This window comes from Anticarsia gemmatalis, chromosome 18 (genome assembly GCF_050436995.1).
Source record: "Anticarsia gemmatalis isolate Benzon Research Colony breed Stoneville strain chromosome 18, ilAntGemm2 primary, whole genome shotgun sequence".
NCBI classification, from domain to species: Eukaryota; Metazoa; Arthropoda; class Insecta; order Lepidoptera; family Erebidae; genus Anticarsia; species Anticarsia gemmatalis.
Genome location: NC_134762.1, coordinates 7,164,192 through 7,183,167, shown reverse-complemented (window position 1 = coordinate 7,183,167; position 18,976 = coordinate 7,164,192). Strand labels below are relative to the sequence as shown.

Genomic DNA, 18,976 nt, shown 5'->3' with positions numbered 1-18,976 from the left:
AAGTCTATAATGAGTCTAGACTAATCTAGAGTAAAAGAGGTAGTAATTTGTTATGTTAGTGTTATAAATTATTTCTAAGTAAGTATTTAGCGGTAATAGAGGTAAATGAAACTATATTATACTTAAGAGTAAATTTATTTAATTGACAGAAAATCCAAGGTACACATCAAGATTCACGAGCAACAAACTGAAAAAGTAAGTGAAGTAGATACAAGTTATTAACAATAGTTATTACAACAATACGTTATGTCAAAATACGTTAATCGATTTGTGCTTAGGTGTAAATTATATTGTTGACATTTTTTGTTCAATAAAGCTAAATTTTTGGTTGCTTTGAATTCCGTGTGGTTTGATTTATTTGTCATGTTGAAATGGTGGGATTTCTCGATTATTTACTGTATTGTTACATAGGCATAAACTAATATAAAAAGTTTAAAAACAAAATAATAGCACTTAAATCTACAAACCTAAAATAAATCGCGAAAATTTAAAAGAAACATTACTTAACTGATAATTAAAGTTTACATTTGTATAAAATGATTTTGTACATAAGGATTGAAAATAAACAAAACTTACAAAAAAGAACAATATAATATTCATTAGTTACAAACTATAACATTTTCACATTAAAAAATAAATGTTAAAAAAATGCGTCAACCGAAAAGATTTCGTCAAGAAACCGTGTACAGTCAAACAAAAAATATAATAAAAAAAGAATATAAAGGTACGATTACACTATAACTTAGTTTATTTCCGTTTCTCCTCCATACTGTCTTGCTTGGCCTTGGTCATAAGGTTGGCCATACGTATAGGGCTGGTCTGCATTGTCAACCACTTTTACAGGCTCTGTCGGCTCGGGGCTCTCCTCTGTAACGTCCTTCTTGTAAGGAATGCTGTCATCATCTGAGTTGATCTTCACAGAGTCATCGGGATCCAAAGGCCTAGAAACAAAAGAGAGGATATCTTGTTAATCACTGATTTAGCAACACAATACTGATTTAGTTTATGCCATAGCGAACATGAATTAATTACTAGGGCTAACTTTTAGGGATATATACATGAACTCATAGAAGAAAAGGAATAGCTAGCAGAATAGCGGCGTGAGGCCTATTATATAGCATCTGATTGCACCACTTTAGTAAAGAGAACCCGAAAGCATGCAAAAGTTTAAGGTTCAAGTTTTAAAAAAATGTGCTAAATCCGCCACTGGTTTGTACTGTCTAGCTAGCATTCATAGGGCCTTTGAGAACGAAACTATACGCAATAGTTTTAGTGGATAGTAAGTTGTAATTGTTTTGAATTTACGGGTAAATGTGAAGTCATTAGGTACCCCTGAATACATGTGAGGTAAGCTATCAACACTCACTTAATAGTCAAGAAGTCGCTTTCCTCCTTCTCCTCAGCCTTCCTTCGCTGCAAGATCCTCCACCCGACGCAGATGAGTACCACCACGAACGGCAACATGACTGCCGTGATGATGCCCCATGTCGCGCCCAGAGTACGTGACGAGTACTCTTGTTTGCCTGTATATTTGAATATAAAGCGTTAGTTTTGAACAGTAGATCACATTTTGGTACAAACCTGATGTGTTTTATACTTAGATTAAAGTAGATAAAGTATCTGTTGGTAGATATACGATATGCTTTATTTTAAACGTAGTATTCGTGTTAACATACAAAACTGATTTTGCTATGTTTTAAATAATTATTGTTTGTCGGAATTATTGAATATTTTCCGGTTTTGTTTTAATACACGATAAAAAATCAACATGTTAAGTAAGTGAATGACTGCGACAAAAGTTTATGAATTATGTGCGATCCCCAAAAGTCAAGGTTTATGAATAAAAAATGTTTGTCGATTATAAAGCAAAAATGTGTAACCCTTATAATGCAATTTATCACAGAAAAGATAAGTTATCAACCTACAAAGCCCTAAAAAATTATCTCCAATGCAAATAAAAATATATATACACTCACCTGTACGCGTGACCTCAATCTTTTATGTACTCTAGATAAGAAAGCAAGCAATAACTGTACAGATTAGGCAAGAACAAAATAAAAATCCATCACAATTCAGAGAAAATTTCTATTCCACAAAAACGTGGCACTCAAAGTCATTCCTTGCTTTCTTATTAAACAAATATATTCAGTTACAAGTCATGTGGAAGCTATTCTACCGAAACGGGAACAGAAATTTCCTCTCATGTGACTTTTTGTTCGGTTTAAAATAACTTTATTCATATAAATACGAATTACAAACATTTAACAACGATGGGAAACTCACGATACTACTAAAACTATAAGTGCAAAATACTAATTAAAGTGCTTAATTAACCTCCTAATACAACATAATTACGTCTGAAGATGTCATTCTCGTAGGCAGTGTGATACTATCCTGTCTGTTCCCTAATTCTAAATATGCTTAAAGTCTAACTATATCTCAGACCATGGTAGAACGACTGCTCATTGTAGGGACTTCAGATATGGGTGGATCAATGAGAGTCTCCATAGACTTGCCTTTTTGTTGAGGCATGGTGAACGTCTTTATGGAATCTGCAGGTGCACTTTTTGGTGGTTCCGGCAGTCCAGGATTGTTGAATGTGTTCCTAGGACTGTTGTCTGAAGTGGGACTGATTGGTGGGGAGTAAATCTCTGAGTAAGTTGGGGAGTACGTCGATGGAATGGGACTGTATTGACCTTCGTATTTCGGTGAGTACGGGTCTTCGGATTCTTTGGTCGAGTAACCAGAATCACTAGGAAGAGCCCTACGGCCTAACTGACGAGGTCGGCTAACGTATTCTATATCTTTAGCTGGACGGGTTAGAGTTGAATCTCGGTTGGACTCAGTATCAGAAGGTGAAGTTATAGAAAGTAAGTCTTCTTCAGACAAGTCCCACAGTTTCTCAGGGAATTCAACTTCAGGAGCATTGGGAAGAGGTTCATTAGTTCTGTAAGTTTTATCATACGCTCTGCGCTTTTTGGGATTTGATTTATCTGATTTGTTAGAATCGCTCTTATTGGAGTCTGGGTAACCTATTCCTGAACTGTCACCTACGTCATCTTGAGGGATGGCTGGAGCTGACCTGGCTATAGCAGTAGACCTAGCCAAAGGAGCTTCCTCAGTAGGAGTCTCAGGATATTTATCTTTTTTGCCTGAATCAGTACTACGTAAAGTGGAGGACTTCATAGTATCTGTAAGGTTTCCCATCGATGCGGATCTGAGGTTAAGTCGGGAGGCTGATTTGGAGCGCGGTATGTCCTCGAAGCGGAAGCCGTCTTTGCCCTCGGAGCGTGGCTTGTACCAGCACCAGAACCAGAGCAGGCAGATCAAGAGGCCTAACGGTAGAATAACTGCCACTATGACACCCCACGTCAGGAATAGTGCGCGTTGTGAGTATTCTTGGTTACCTGGATTATTAAATTTATTTGTCACTATGCATTCTATAAAACGTTGTTTGTGCTTGCATATTTCAAAGATCGATAGATTTTGAAGTTACTTTTATATTTTTTAAGAACAATGTAAAATTATAGTACCCTAATTAATTAATTTTAGACCCGTTAGGCCTAAAATTAATTCTTTGTATAAATAGAGCCGGTCTCACCGGTTCTAAATGAGTATCAGTCAGTATACAATCTTGAGAGTGGTTTTCATACATTGTTATCTAGCAGATAAGTAGCTGACATTCATTCCTAAGTTGTGAAACTGACTCTCAATGTCACGATTACATTACAAACTACAAAAGAAATGTTGAAACACTCACGTAAGCACTCAGTATATCCATAATCTGGTAGATTCCAGCGTCCGTTGTCCTCACACACTCGCCGTTTGTCACCGATCAGAATGAAGTCTTGGTTACACTCGAAATTAACCTAATGAAAAGGAAAACAATAATAAACACACGTCATTAGGAAATTTATTGTAAAACTGGTAATTTTTCCTCGATTTGCGTCGAATTGTGGTCACTATGTAGGTTCCTTGTTGGTCATTGTTCTGCCGTAGGAGTATGGAACTGACGAATGTTTAGTAGGACAAGTTGAGTATGTACCTACGTAATATTTGTGGTTTTATTGTTCAAAGGAAACAATTACTTGTAAATACCTAATATTACTAAAGGATAATGGAATTAACGCACAAAGTATGACTACATCACTAAAGTATAGAAGTAATTTTTTTTTTGTGTAAAGATGTCTTTAAAATATTGTACTCACCCTAGTTCCCGGTGTAAAGAAGAAGTTACTCTTTCTTCCAAATCGAGGTGTCTCCAATATACCACAACTGATCACTCGTCTCGCATTCGTTTCTTTTATATTCGTCTGAAAGTAACGACAATGGTTAATAATATTTAAGCAATAACTATAATAAGACAGGCACTTTCGGGTATAGGTAGAGAAAACATTGGTCGAATGTTAATTTCAGAAATCCGGTAAAATTAATGTTTAGGTTTGACTTTGCCTTAAGCGCTACTTATTTAAATTCATTTCGTTCTAAAAATTTAATTATACCTTGGATCTGATAGTATAACAAAGTCAGAATTTCGGAATTTAGTGAAATAAAGTCAAACTAACACATGCGCAAGAACTTTATCAACAACACATGGATTTTCAGATATACTTACTCACTATGTAAAAATATATTTTTCAGAAAATAATTTCAAAAGCACTAAGCACAGTACAAAACGAGGAGTATGAATGAATCAAACGTTACAACTAACAGTGTACAAGTAAATACTAGACCCATCAGAGTCCTTGACTGATGCATTATAATTAAAGAACAATGGTTGACAAGACGCATCCAACGGACACGCAATCTAGTAGGCCTTTTTATTAAAAGTTGAAGATTGTAGGCATAAACATATTGGTGATAAACTTTGAAATAATGGAACTGTTTATATGAACTTGAAAGACGTTGATAGAAACGAAATGGGTTATTGAAGAATGGTAGACAAAGATTTGACTGCAAAAACGACAAAATGAAAAAGAAAATGGACATCTTTGATAGCTAAAAATTGGATCAAGAGGAAACCATGCTGTGTTTAAGGAAAGGCCTGTATTTTAAAGCATAGTAAACGTAATAATAATATAACTTATCGTGAAGTTTACGACTAACTGCTACTAGAAAAGGGAAAGTCCCAGTTAATGAACAACGATAGAAATACATAGGGAAGAATTATACAAGGCAGATCTTAAGGGCTTTTCGTAATGACATATTTAAACATTATGTTGCAAAATACCCGTTATGTATTGATTTGTTAATGTTGATGTTTTTTGCTATAACTTAGTGTGGGAAATAATAATTTATTGACAATACGAGTAGCTGACAACCGAGGCTATTATTTACTTAATGGCAGGATAAGATGAATCACAATTTGTATGACATCATTCAAATTAAAATGCTGTAATAATAGGATTTAATTGAGATTTTAAATTGATGCATTAAAAGCATAAGTACAGAAAGGATTTGAATTGGAATGACTAAGACTAATGCCATATTTGTTTTTGCGAAGAAAAATACCATGTTGTTGTTGTTGGATGTTACATATCGTCTTTAATTTTAAGTAATTTCCTTTTTTGAAACGAAAACTGAAAGAAAAGTCTACAAGCCGATGTGCTCCTACTTACATTGCGGTACAATATAACAAGTTGCAAAGGGCTGATACAGTTTGTAACTGTTGTTGTTGTTTGGACTGCTCACCACATCTAGGTTTTCATCACGTTTGCATCACAACTTCAATAATAATATGACAAAGTTAAAGTATAGTACAGAAAACAACGGGAGAAAGCTTTAGAACATTTCACTAAAAGAGTACTTACAATAGAAGCCAGATAATTCTTGGTAAACTCAGCCATATCTCGATTCAACGTCATGCCGTAATCATACCGACATTGGTACGAGTCTTGACATATTTCCAGCGCTCTTGCCACGTCTTGTGATCTGTTCGCCGGGAGGAAGTCCGCTGGTTCTCGTATGAAGTTCGGTATGAATTGATTGTCGTTGTAGTAGGCTGCTGTTCGGCCGTACTCTCGGTAGAACATTGCTACACCTATGTCTCGTTGCTCTCGGTCGGTAAGTTGCCCTGGAAGAAGAGAATATTGATGTGGTGTTGTGGATTCGATTTTCTGTCATGACAAGGAGTTTGATACACAGTTCGTAGGTGTGTAAGTGTGAATTTAAAAGTAATCGTAGTAAACCTAGATACCGAAGATAAGATGGTCTAGGTTTCATCAAAACACTATACAAGTTATGTCTGGCAGACAGGCTGTTTTATGGCAAAAATATATTAAAAGGTAAAGATCGAGACAAAGTAAGCAGTTATTTCTAATTTATGGCAAAATACTATCACAAGACAAAAATCTATATAAGAGTCTTTAGTCAAGAGTCTTTAGTCGATTACTTACAATGCTGTGCAAAGTCTCGATGTGCCGTTTGGAAGTTGTTCAGATCCACAGTAGCTCTCGTCCCGTCTGGTCTCGTGAAATCATCGTTTACATCCAGTGACCAATTGCCGAATAAACCTCGCGTTTGATTCTATGAGAACAGAAAGAAAATGTACTTAATTAAAGGTGAGAATTGTAAATGTAAGTTAGAAGGAAAACAAAACTTGCATTTTCAATTAATTAACAAGAATGACCAAAAGACTAAAACGCTTTCATTAAGCAGAAAGCATAACCGAAGAACGTGACTATATTTCAACAAATCATAATCTCTGACTGAAGTAAGTGCTTAAAACAAGTCAAAGTTCCAATAAAATAAAAGGCTTATTTCAACTTCTTAAGGTGTCATTGTGTCTTACCATATAAGTCCAAGGGAGATAAACCCTGGCCGTCATAAAGCCTTTGTTCTCAACGACTTCGACTCCAGCGCCAGAAGCAAACATGATCACGATCTCAGACTGGTTCAGGATGTAAAGCGGCTGGTATACAGTCACACCTGTTCAAGAGAAAACAAACCTTCAAATATTTATTAGGAGACCAGCGATCAACGGCCAATATGAAAGCACTTGTAGGGACACTGCTGTCGGTACAATATTGTGTAGTCAGGCGCACGCCTGCGATAGTCCGGCGCGGCAGTCGTCTCCGCGCACTCACTTAGTAAGGTCATATATTTAGTTATTAATATGTAGTAATATATTGTTTAACCTGGTACCAGTAAATATATATATATAGTTTATCATGAAGAAGTTTCTTTATCGCCAGCACTCATCTAGTATCTATAAACCCCTAAACACTATTAGAGTAGACGATAACAATATTTTTTAGTCTGCCTCTGTGGCGCGGTCGGTAGTATATGCGACTGTGCGGTGCGAGAGGTCTCGGGTTCGAATCCTGGGTCGGGCCAAAAAGTCTTTTCTGAGATTTTCCGTTGAGAATTTCTTAGAGATTGCCCGGAGTTAGGAAGTTGAGGTCGAAGACCTCCGTGCCTCGGAGAGCACGTAAAGCCGTCGGTCCTGCGCCTGACACCTCTCCACTGGTCGTGTCGGTTATCCGTCCCACCAAACTATGAGAGTGATGGAATAGAGAGTGTACCTGTGTATTGTGCACACACTTGGACACTATAAACAAAGTCCTGCACAGATGGCTAGTTTCAATGAAACTGACCGCCGTAGCCGTATATCGGCTAGGAGGACATTATTATTATTTTTTAGTCAAGGAAAAATCAAAACACTTTGTAGAGACTAGGATCCCACAGGCAAATAAACTACTACTGCCTTTAAAAACTGAAAGGAGTTAATCTAGCAATAGCGGATGAAATATCATACCTGGGAAGTACTGCACTCTAAGTGCAGGTCTATCGAAGTACACCCTCTTGTTGTCAGCGAACACATCTAATCTGTACCTCCATTGTGCGTGAGTAGGACGAAGACGTACCTGTTATGTTACAAAATTATTAAATAACATATTTCTGTAGTAAATGTATAGTTAGTGGTGTACAAACTATTAAAATGTTTGAACTGTCAAAGCTGAAATTTGATTGACTCGATGGCTTTGCTATATGGTGCCACTAATCATTATTTATGAAGCTTTATTTATGCAGTCTTTTAAATATAAAGATCGGTTATAAAAAGCTATATTTCTGAACTACAAAGTCGATAACTAAAAAGTATGGAGTCCTTCAAGGATGAAACTTAGTGCCAATACTAATTTTATACATTTTTACCTCAACTGGTACAGAGTTATTCGAAGCAGCGACGATAGAAGTAAGGTGTGTTGCATTGACTCTTCCGTGAATATTCCTGGATACTTGCTCGAAGCGACCTTGCACGTCCAGCTTGAGTTGTGGGTGGTCTACTCGGACTAATACGTATTCACCTAAAGAAGAAAAGGAGAAAGAAGTAAATTGATAATAGAAGCTCTTAATCTTCTTTTACAGAAAAATTTAAACATATAAAATGCTTCTCCATTAAAAAAATATTTTTTAAGTTTAAGTTTGTATTGTACGGGATTAACAGACTTTCAATAGATGGACAAAAAACACTATTTCGGAAGCTCGGAAAGCGATTTATGGCTACAAGAAAGTGTATCTTGTTCTTGGAGGGTAAAGAAGCCTACTTGATAGTCTTAATTAGCATCACGAATGCAAACTTCTTACAAAATTCTACTTACAAGTAACTCTTCTTGTTTGTACACAATACGTTTTAGAACTTACCTTTGCCGTTGAAAGTGTACTGAAGGTCATCGAAGGTGATGATGTGTGGGTCTCCGAATATACCAGCTACACCTGGAGACTGGTAAGCTACACAATCTTGAGATGGACGACGTTCAAATCTATAGGAAAGAATTGATTATAATTTCTTGTCATCAAGGTATGTTGTTAATTTTATTTTATTTTCGCTTAACCTGTTTCTTAAGGACGTCATACGTTAAACCGATGAAACCCTTTTTTCGTCGTGAATAAAACGAATATAGTCGTTATTTACCAAAAAATAACAATTAATGCGATTAAACGAGTATTTTAAAGAAGGAAATATATTTTTAAGTAACTAAAAATTCTAGTAGTAATAATAAAAATATTGCAAACCTGAAAGTCTCACAGCCCACAGCCTGTTCTTCTTGCCACATACAACACTGGTAGAACGGAATCATATCGTGGAACCAATGGGACAGCGACGGCACTTTGTTGGCCTCGTTGTAGGGAGTGAAGCCGAAGTCGTGGGACCTCGAGGGTCGGGAGCCCCACATCTGATCGTATGACAACATGAGGAAGCCGTTCTTGTCGTAGCAGCATTGCTGGCCAGAACCTTCCGCGCTGTGGAAGTAAGGTGTTGTTAATGGTGTGATAATGAAATTTTAATATTTGTTTGGTCTTTATGGTGGTCCAAAACAATTAATATAGCAATTTCTAAATTTTAAAAATTAGACTTAGAAATTGTATTTTCAGCGTGGAGTGAGATAGTTGTACTTTAACGTTTGAAATGTTGTAGCACAAGCTATATTATTTGTAATAATATCATAGAATCATGCTTTGATAATCCAATTAAATCCAGTGACTAAAGAAAACCAGAATAATATACCTCCATAATAACAATTTTCAAAATATCAAGTAGTTAAGTACACCGATTTCACCACGGAATTTAGTGAGGATCAAAATTAATGTTTTAAAAATTGATTTATATTCTTACCTTGGAGTAGCACTCCTAACACAATGAATACCGCCCCAGTGGTATCTACAAGTGGGATTAGTATCTTTGTCACAATCCACATCAGGCATAAACCGACCCTTGTCCAGTAGCGCATGTTCCAGAGTACAGGGGCAGACCCAGACTTGGGAGGCGAAGTTCTTGAGGAAACGGTCTGTACGTAACCAGTTGTTGCAGAGAGAGTTCGGCCACCGCTGACCGTGAATGCGTTCCCATTGTGGAGCGAAGTACCAACCTAGAGGGATTGGACGACTCCATAAGACGCTGGAAAAAAATAATGATATTATACTTAAAAAATGGCCACAAAATACCTTACTAAAACTGTAATAATATTCTATTGTCAAAAATTCGGTAATCTGCCTATCTGTCTGCTACCAATTAATTGCTAAATAGATGAACCGATTATTATAAAGTAGTAGAGGGGCTCAAAACATAATACGAAAGTAACATTTTTTCAAATTTTATTCCGCTTTTGGGAAAAGTACAGATATTGTTTGAAAAACTGATCGTTAATAATAAAGTTGCAGACGTACATTTAAACAAAATTGTGAAAATAAATTAAGTGTTTTGAGCTGAAAATAAATTAGAGTGACTTACGGAGAAATTGAAACACCCTTGAACACTTCAGGGGTAGTCAGATTAATCTGTAGGAAACCGAACTGCATATCGTTATGAATGAAATTATCCCTGTTTCTAAAGTTTTGTGGGTTGATCACGTATTCGCCGGTATTCGCGACACCAGTTTCAATCATGTCAATGAACTCCAGTTGAGGTCTAATGGTCACTTCTTTGTAACCCCAAACACTGATCTGTAGTTGCACGTTGAGGTTTGTAGTTAAATTGAAACGGTCCCAAGTGATACGAATTTCGGGAGGATAGCGCTCGTGTACTGCGTTGTCGGTGAAGAAGATCTTTTCAGCGGCTGTTGCAGGAGTTTCTAGAGAGGGAAAAATTGGATTGTATTAATAAATTGATGGAATATTTATATAAGATGAAAAGTTAGACTATATCTGTGATCTAAGTGAAGTAATACTGGTTTCATAAAAAAATAGTATTGAAAGTGACTTAATTCGTTCAGGGCTGATAAAGGCAAATTGCAGAATTTCGACTAAAGTACAGGTTGAGAAAATACGAAAGAATTAAAAAAGAAATTATACCAATAACATAGATTGGAAGTCAAGAGAAGATGCTAGGCCTAAATGTAGGGATGACACCGGCTACACGAGGAAAGACTTAAAAAGTAAAAATCCTAAATGAATGGTTAATAATGATACGTTGAAAAATCTAAATCCAATTTTAACTTACCAACAAAGAACTTTCCTTTCCACTTATAAGGTTCATTATTGATAGCGATCTCGAACCTCGCATACCCATTGTGCCAGAACCGTGGTTGTACACAGATAGCTCTGTTGACGTCCACCACAGCTCCGATGACAGACTCCGTGTCGAAGCGACAAGTGATCCTGTCGTCTGGGTTGAAGCAGGGACCGGTGATGTTCACGATTGTTCCGCCGAGCATGTTGCCGGACTCCGGGGCGAACATTAGGGGGAGGTTTGCACCGTCTATGGGAGAAGATAAGTTTTTAAATAGTTACAAAAATATTATCGCTATTTCACTTGTCTAAATAAGGATTTGTGTGTCTTCGATTCATAGGTTACCTTAGAAATGAGAATACTAAATGCTTGTCTAACTTTCTAAGAGCTTTGCACAGCAGTGGAACGATACAGATCTATATTACATTATATTAATATTTTTTGGTAAATTCACTGCTTTTTTAGGTCAGTCAGGAATTGCTACATTTATTGTCTGAGCATATTATACTGATGACTACTTTTATCTTTTGAGTAATTGAGTTTTTTTGGGGTACAAAATTAATGTGTTGTCCTCACTTACCTATATCTTTGTTACAAGTTCCCATAAGTATTTTTTCATCTATCCTGAATATGTGTCGTCCCGGGAAGCCATTAGCCCATCCTCTGCCAGTCAAGTCTCTAAGTACTGACGCTTGCGAGTACGGCTTGTATTCGTAGCTTTGAGTTCCGTTACCAGCGTTGAAACCGATCTGAAAAATATTAAAGGATTAGCTAACGAAATTCTTATACATTTTTAAGAACTTTGTATCACGTGACAGTGATCATTAAATTCGATATCATAGAGTGGAGGACAATATCACTTTGCACACTTTTCGATCTCTGATATTATACGAATTTATGTATCAGTTTTACAACTACAGATTAGTTCTGGGTGTGTTTCACCAGCTGTAAATAGTGCCGAAGAGTTAATCTGTATGTATTTTGTTTCGTGCGTTTATCTCAAATTCTCAATAACTGCAAGTCTTATTGTAGGACGCCAACTAACAAAACAAAGGTAAAACGTTATGAGATGCCGTAAATGTAAAGTTATAAGTGAGTAACTTACATAAGCAGGTACACCACCCTCTCCCGTGGTGGTATCACCACCAGCTTCGGTGTGAGAGCTCCAGTTAATCTCGAGGTAGTTGAAGATCGCGTACGTGAATACTTCATCAGTCGCTAGCACCATTTGGAAGGTGTTCGTCTAAAATATAGGATAATTATTAACATACGATTAAGTAAATAAGGTTAAAATGCTTTGACAATTGACAAAGGGCGAACAATGGAAACCCGTCGTATTGTAAGTTAAGTTCATATCAGAAGTCTAATCAAGAAGAACATGACAATAATAAACAACAACAAAAATTGACGAGTTTTAGATTACCCGTACCCTGCAACGTAACAGATACATAAAAAAGATATCAAGTATATTTTAACTGTCTCTGCAAAATATTTTTGTCTCTTTCCCACTTACCATAAAGAGTGAGTTGTCAATACCACCAGCAAACGACATGTTTTTCCATGTGATAGTGACGGCGTGCTTGGGGAAGAACGTCTCAGATCCGATGACACCCTGGCGAATGTCCCAAGTGACACGCTCACGCATCTCCACTCCTAGCTGGTCTGTACGAGTCTACGAGACAGAAGAAGAAGGTAATATTTAGATACTTATTCGAAATGGGCTAAGTAACTGTAAAATTATATGCGTTATTTGGCTAAAACTTTTGAGTAGAGACCAGGTTGAGAGGAATCTATTTTATGAACACTTTTTGTAATACACGATCGACTCTTTAAACAGATACAAATTCTGCATGTGTATAGGAGAAGTCAATCAATGTGTCTGTTAATCGTGCACAGTAACATAAATAGGGGTGGCTGGCGAAGCCATGTAGTTCCTTTACATAGTTAAATTTCAGAGGGGACAACAAGTTTCATGCGGTGGACGATACCACTGCAACGGGAGGTCGTGGGTTCGATTCCCACACGGAGCAATTATTTGTGCGATCCACAAATAATTGTTTCGGGTCTGGTTGTGCTTTGTGTCCATTGTTTGTATGTTTGTAAAAGTCCCCGCAACACAAGAGGAATTCTTAGTGCGGGAGTTGTCTTTTTGAAAGAAACAAACAAAACAAACAAGTTTTTGTAGGTAATGTTCAGTTAAGTAGTTATGTCATTGTGTGAAACTATGTATCATTCTCACTAACCTGCAAATCCCTGTCCATTCTGAAATAAACACCAGGTCTCCTCGGGTCCGGTTCCTCAGGTCGCATGCTTCCAATACGGCACTTGCTGAAGAAGATGCCAATGAACGAGGGGTCGTTGATGTCTGGCCAGTCTCTCATGGGGAAAGACAGCGGGTACGTGTAGTGGTCTGGCGGGTCACTGAAGTAGATGTAGCCGTTCATTGAGAGCTAGAGAAAATGTAAATTTTACATTAGTTTTTGTAGGTTTCTGCTGGGTCCTGTCTATTATAATATTGTTAAGCAATTAAGAAATGTCTTGAGGTATCTGAAAGGTGAAGCACGGACTGTGATATATCAAAAGTACGGCATAAAGTTTTCTCACAGGTAAAATACTAGTTTCAAGAATAAATTAACGTCAATTTAATTGTTTGATACATGACAATACATAGTGCCATGTAGATCATATAGACGCGCCTCGAAGATATTTTAGAACAAATTATCATCATAATCAAGTCTTCAAAACTCACCCTAGTATAATTGAACCTAAACCCAAAGAACGGCAGCTGAAAGTTGAAGTTCTTATGGATCTGCGGTGTGGAGGTGTGGATATCTCTCTGATAGTCTCCCATGTTCTCATTGCCGCCTTGATCGTAGAACCAGTACATGAAGTTGGCACGGATCTGCGCCAGGCGGGCGGTGGTGATGACGTAGGGCTGCCCATTGTTCTGGTAGCTCGTGTCCGGGAGCACTCGGCCGTCGATGTGGGCTGTGGATAGGATTTAGAGGTAAATAAGAGTTTATTAGGCATCCTTAGATCAAGATATGCCGGAGTAAACAATGACAAGCGTCAACCAATGGTCTTGTAAGGGTATTAGTATTATAATTTTCCTTAGAGATCTCATTTAGTTATAGTTTATGAGTAAATAGCTTGAAGTGGCTTTGATGATTATTTTGTATGTCAATCAATATATGTATCATAGTTAAATACGCACATGCTTAGTTAAGGTCACATTGAAATGGGCTGGTATTTGTAATTTTTATCATAAGAAGCAATTTTAATCCTTTGTTTTTAGCATAGATATTATATCAATTTATGTAATTTCTTAAGCATAACTCTCTAGTCTAGAAAACCTATTCACAAACGCTGCTTCATCGTTTATTTGTTAAATCATTTCTATAGTACCTATTTATAAATGGAAATAACAGAGATATCGTGCATTTCATAGTTCTAGTAAGTATTCGAGCGTCGATATCAGCGGCCCCGATATTGATAAGTTATCAGTTTATATCAGAAACAATTCCTATAAGCCTGATGTCACCAACACCTTGCAATGCCTCTTTGTTTCAACCTGCTAATACTAAGTTGATGGAATGAATGGTAGTTCCGGGACTTATCTCTTGAAATCTTTCTTTTGACTGCCCCCGTAGTGCGGTGTTTAAACTCGCCGCGCGAGCTTAAATCATAAGAATCTAGGGCTACTAAATATTCGTCTGTTTTTTTTAAATTAGCGTGTACTATACTCGAGCCATTACAAACTTCCTAACTACGTTATAGTCAAATAAATCATAGGTATGTGACAATGCAAAAGAACTCACTGTAAGTGCCAGTGAGAGACAGTATGACGCAGTTTGTACAATAATCGCCAAACCTTAGTATTTGTACATAAAAGTTAACAAGGAAAATTGGTCCCTGTTTCCTATATTAGGTTTTTTCTGGCTAGCGTTTTGTACTGTCAAAACTGAGTTACTGAGTTGTCATATCTTACTTACTTATTTACTGTTTAGTTCAATTATATAAATTACTCAATTATAATTACATTCAGTGATATTAATGTTTTATTCGACTTTGTTTGTGCGTTGAATAATTATTAACTCTACTCTTTTTTGCATTACAATTTATAATTATTTTATAGTAATACTTTCCACGATAACTTAAGCATTTAAATACTATGGATTTTCCTACGTATTTACTGAATGAAGGTTTGAGTTTAAGAAAAGAAAATAATTAAGAACCGTAAATTTTTATGAGCGAAGGGGAGACGTTACTATATCCAGAGTTTTGCGTTAACATATTAAAATAAACTTTAATTAATCAAAAATAAACAATTTATTAGCTTGATAATGTTTTGTCATGTCATTTATATTCATAACAATATTTCGACATCATTGATTTTACTATAACATCATGAAGGGTTGCTTTCGATTCTTCCAAATAAGTGTCGGTTAGTTTATTAAGTAGGTACGAGGCATTATTTGATACATTTGCTGTCACTTTAAATATCAGTTATGTTATCCAACACTTATCTGGGAGTCGTGAAATTCGCCCTAAATGTAGAGCTACATATTAGACAGGATACATAACTTAAACAGCCTGTTCTATTTATACTCGTAAACAATAAAATGAGTCATTACGATTATAAGGAAATGCTATCACACAGAGTATCTAGTTTGCTTGCTTTAGATAAAACGTGTGTAATATCATTATGAATAACAACGACCATTTTGTCGCATTCCTAGACCAATAAATATTCGTAAGTTAAGAACTCCATGATTCACATCAGTGCTGTAATAACAATCCATGTAAGAATTCGACTTGTACATCTAAATGTCTCGTAATAAGTAAATTCTAACAAAATTAATGTTTTATTGATTCACTAGCCATAGATAACATTACAGATACAAGAAACACTGCCAGTGAACATAATGCTTTTTACGACCACTGCGACGCCAACCTATGAAAATGGATTTAAGAGTTCTGAAACATTAGCATCATTAACCCCCGGTTTCTGAGTTTAGGTCACCACGCCGATACCACTGCATCGGGAGGTCGTGGGTTCGATTCCCACACGGAGCAATTATTTGTGCGATCCACAAATAATTGTTTCGGGTCTGGTTGTGCTTTGTGTCCGTTGTTTGTATGTTTGTAAAAGTCCCCGCGACACAAGAGCAATTCTTAGTGCGGGAGTTGTCTTTTTTTTATAAAATTATAAAAAATATAAACTAGCGTTAAATGTTCCTCAGAAACCGGGGGTAAGTAATTTTATTAAATAAACATTAATTTAGAAAAGATAATGGAAAGTGCAGACTATAGACGAAGGAAACTTAGATTCTGAGGGGAAAACCTACACTATACTCAGCAGTACCTAAATAGATAGAGCTACAAGAGCAAATTCCTTTTAGTACCTATGACATACATTAAGGGCATTAGTCCTCAAAACTTCAAAATATAATATGATTCTCTGCAATCTTAATTACGTGTACTAAGTACGGTGGCTCGGTCACAGCACGGTATCGCTACATTTGACCCAAAAACTTAATCTCTCTGTAAACACGCCGATGAAATCATTTTAAATTCTAACTCTTGTTGCTTGCGAAACCAAAAATATTTGACAAAAATTGTCGCTTGCTTTTTAGGGTTTTTTTCCTGTTAGCGCACCTATAGTTCTTAGAGTGTACAGCTATCCATCGATCGATATAAGGTTAAGTTATCGATAACTGTGATTAAACTAAACCAACGGGTGAATCGATCGTAATTCGAAGGCAATCAACGGCATCAAACGACTACAACTCAATTTCTACTATTTTTATCTATACTAATATTATAAAGCTGAAGAGTTTGTTTGTTTGTTTGTTTGTTTGTTTGTTTGTTTGAACGCGCTAATCTCTGGAACTACTGGTCCGATTTGAAAAATTCTTTCAGTGTTATATAGCCCATTTATCGAGGAAGGCTATAGGCTATATATCATCACGCTACGACCAATAGGAGCAGAGTACCAGTGAAAAATGTTACAAAAACGGGGAAAATTATGATTCTCTTATGTGACGCAAGCGAAGTTGCGCGGGTCAGCTAGTTTTCTCATATAAATAAAAGCAATTGAAGTATTTTCCCTCTTTTATCGCTAGTTGTACACATTAAGTTAGTTTATCTAATTCCAGGTCACGAAAATTTGTTGAGTATTTTTTTTGAGAATTTGTTTTAACGATAATACGAATAATGATAAACTAAAATGCTATGAATAAATGCTATAATATTATAAATCTTATGCGTAGGTTTGAACAAAGTACATGTACGGGGCCCAGCGCAAACACAAACCGCACTTGACCGGGTTTTTTATCTCTTGATAAAGAGTAGCCCTTATCTGTACTTAATTGGTAACATGTCGTATAACCCGGCACGTTTTAATTGCACTCTGTTCATCAAAATTGTATTAAACTTAGGTATTTTTAAACTGGTAAGGTTATATTAAGGTGCGGCCTTTATCATGAATTACTCCACCACTTTGATATAGCAAATGATTAACATTATTTTAAAGTAGGTTTTTGATATCATTTAACTAAAGTTTGTACTCTAAAGTAAACTTTACATGCTCCAAATACGCCTCATTTTAGTTTATCTGCAATTGTTCTATCTCTCAGATTAACAAATTTTAATTTAGTTACTCTAATTTTGTCTTGTACAGCTTTCTATTTAGACTTATTATTAGTTAATCTTCTAGTACCTTTATTACATTATATACTGAATGAAATGACGTCACCCCATGTGTATGTACATAATGATTAATGACTGTTACTCATCTCGTAATATGAATCATATCTAGACTGAACAGTAAATACCTGGGCTTTCAGATCATCAACATCAAGCATGTAAGGCGACTGATCTAGTACTATTTCATATTCAGATGAAACTATGAAGGACAAGATTTTTTTTTCTTACAAATCTTATCTCAAAAGATCGTCAAACATTTGGCAATATTTGTCACCCATCTTTGTAGTATATTCTAACGATGGCCAACATTTGAACAAACACGCCGACATTATCGATCTAGCTTTGATATTCTAGTATCAGTTCACAAAACGAGGCCATGAGTCATGATAAAACTACAATCTTTGAACTCACCGTATTCGTTGTTTGTCTCTTGCGTTGTTATAGCTTGAAGTTGCTTCTCGTTTGGAAGGCCGTCTGCACCGAAATCAACGGGGACTAAGGCCAGAGGGTCACCTTCTCCTAGCCCATCGTTGAATGTTTGATAGTTCCCACTTCTTACATTAAGCTGATCTGTCGCACTGATTATTTCAACGGGCGCCGCATCTGGTTCCGCTTCCTCTAGCAACTCATCTTCAACAGGCTTTGCTTCAGTAACTGTTTCTACAATAGCATTATCACTTATACTAGTTTTATTGTCTTCAAACACAGTGGTTTCCTGTCCTATTACACTTACAACTAAGAGTGCTATTAAAGCTAAGAATTTAACACCCATTTTTACACTATCATGTCCATCACTATATTTTTCGGTATGTTTTTAACGACAGGTGCCTCGCTATTGTAGTGGTCGACTGGTGTAGTGCTACATTGTGTGCTCGACGATATGCTATTATCTTTAGAGATATGATAAGATAGCAAATAGGAACGTTAGGTGTGCCAAATTCTTTGTCCTAATCGTAGCCCTGTTTGTAGGGCTTTAGTAATGATAAATTTTATGTTGAATTAAAAGAGTTATAAGTGGTTTTTTTACAGAACTGGAATTGGGTTTCGATTGAGTGAAATATATAGTTAAAATTATGTTTTATATATTTTATCTTATAGATCAAATTAAATAATTTAGACTTTTTTAACGATTATATCTGTCCAATATTCGTACCCTTTGTATATTACTGACCAAGCAAGCTAAATGCAAATAGTATACGTAATAATCTTTATATTATTAGCTTAAGACATTATCTCGACTGGAATTTAGAACATCTTGGAAACTCCGGCCATAACATAAGTCCAGATAGTCATAGCCAGTCCATAATTACCAAACAAATA

The 18,976-nt window shown here is 36.2% G+C and overlaps 1 protein-coding gene across 2 annotated transcripts; it reads right to left on the bottom strand.

The window, feature by feature from the left end:
• Positions 1 to 572: 572 nt before the first annotated feature.
• On the bottom strand, positions 573 to 18,509 carry mesh (sushi domain containing 2 mesh). 2 transcript variants are annotated; one of them, XM_076125746.1, is made up of 21 exons: positions 18,068 to 18,509; positions 13,698 to 13,936; positions 13,192 to 13,398; positions 12,462 to 12,620; positions 12,054 to 12,191; positions 11,529 to 11,697; positions 10,940 to 11,197; positions 10,232 to 10,571; positions 9,617 to 9,898; positions 9,016 to 9,243; positions 8,644 to 8,762; positions 8,155 to 8,306; positions 7,757 to 7,865; positions 6,791 to 6,927; positions 6,396 to 6,525; positions 5,811 to 6,073; positions 4,209 to 4,313; positions 3,761 to 3,869; positions 2,517 to 3,407; positions 1,367 to 1,523; positions 573 to 941 (listed from the first exon to the last, which is right to left on the bottom strand). In XM_076125746.1, exons 1-21 carry the CDS (start codon positions 18,426 to 18,428, stop codon positions 743 to 745), a joined length of 4,752 nt encoding a protein of 1,583 aa, XP_075981861.1. In that variant the 5' UTR covers positions 18,429 to 18,509; the 3' UTR covers positions 573 to 742. The 2 variants fall into 2 exon arrangements, with proteins under 2 accessions (XP_075981861.1, XP_075981860.1); XM_076125745.1 differs by lacking the exon at positions 2,517 to 3,407.
• Positions 18,510 to 18,976: the final 467 nt, after the last annotated feature.

Excerpts from the sequence above, each read along its gene's own strand:
- mesh (XM_076125746.1), bottom strand. The coding sequence starts at position 18,428 with ATGGGTGTTAAATTCTTAGCTTTAATAGCACTCTTAGTTGTAAGTGTA. Across the intron at positions 7,866-8,154 it reads ATAACTCTGTACCAGTTGAG|GTACGTCTTCGTCCTACTCA; the intron begins GTAAAAATGTAT and ends GTAACATAACAG. Across the intron at positions 4,314-5,810 it reads AGAATTATCTGGCTTCTATT|ACGAATATAAAAGAAACGAA; the intron begins GTAAGTACTCTT and ends CGTTACTTTCAG.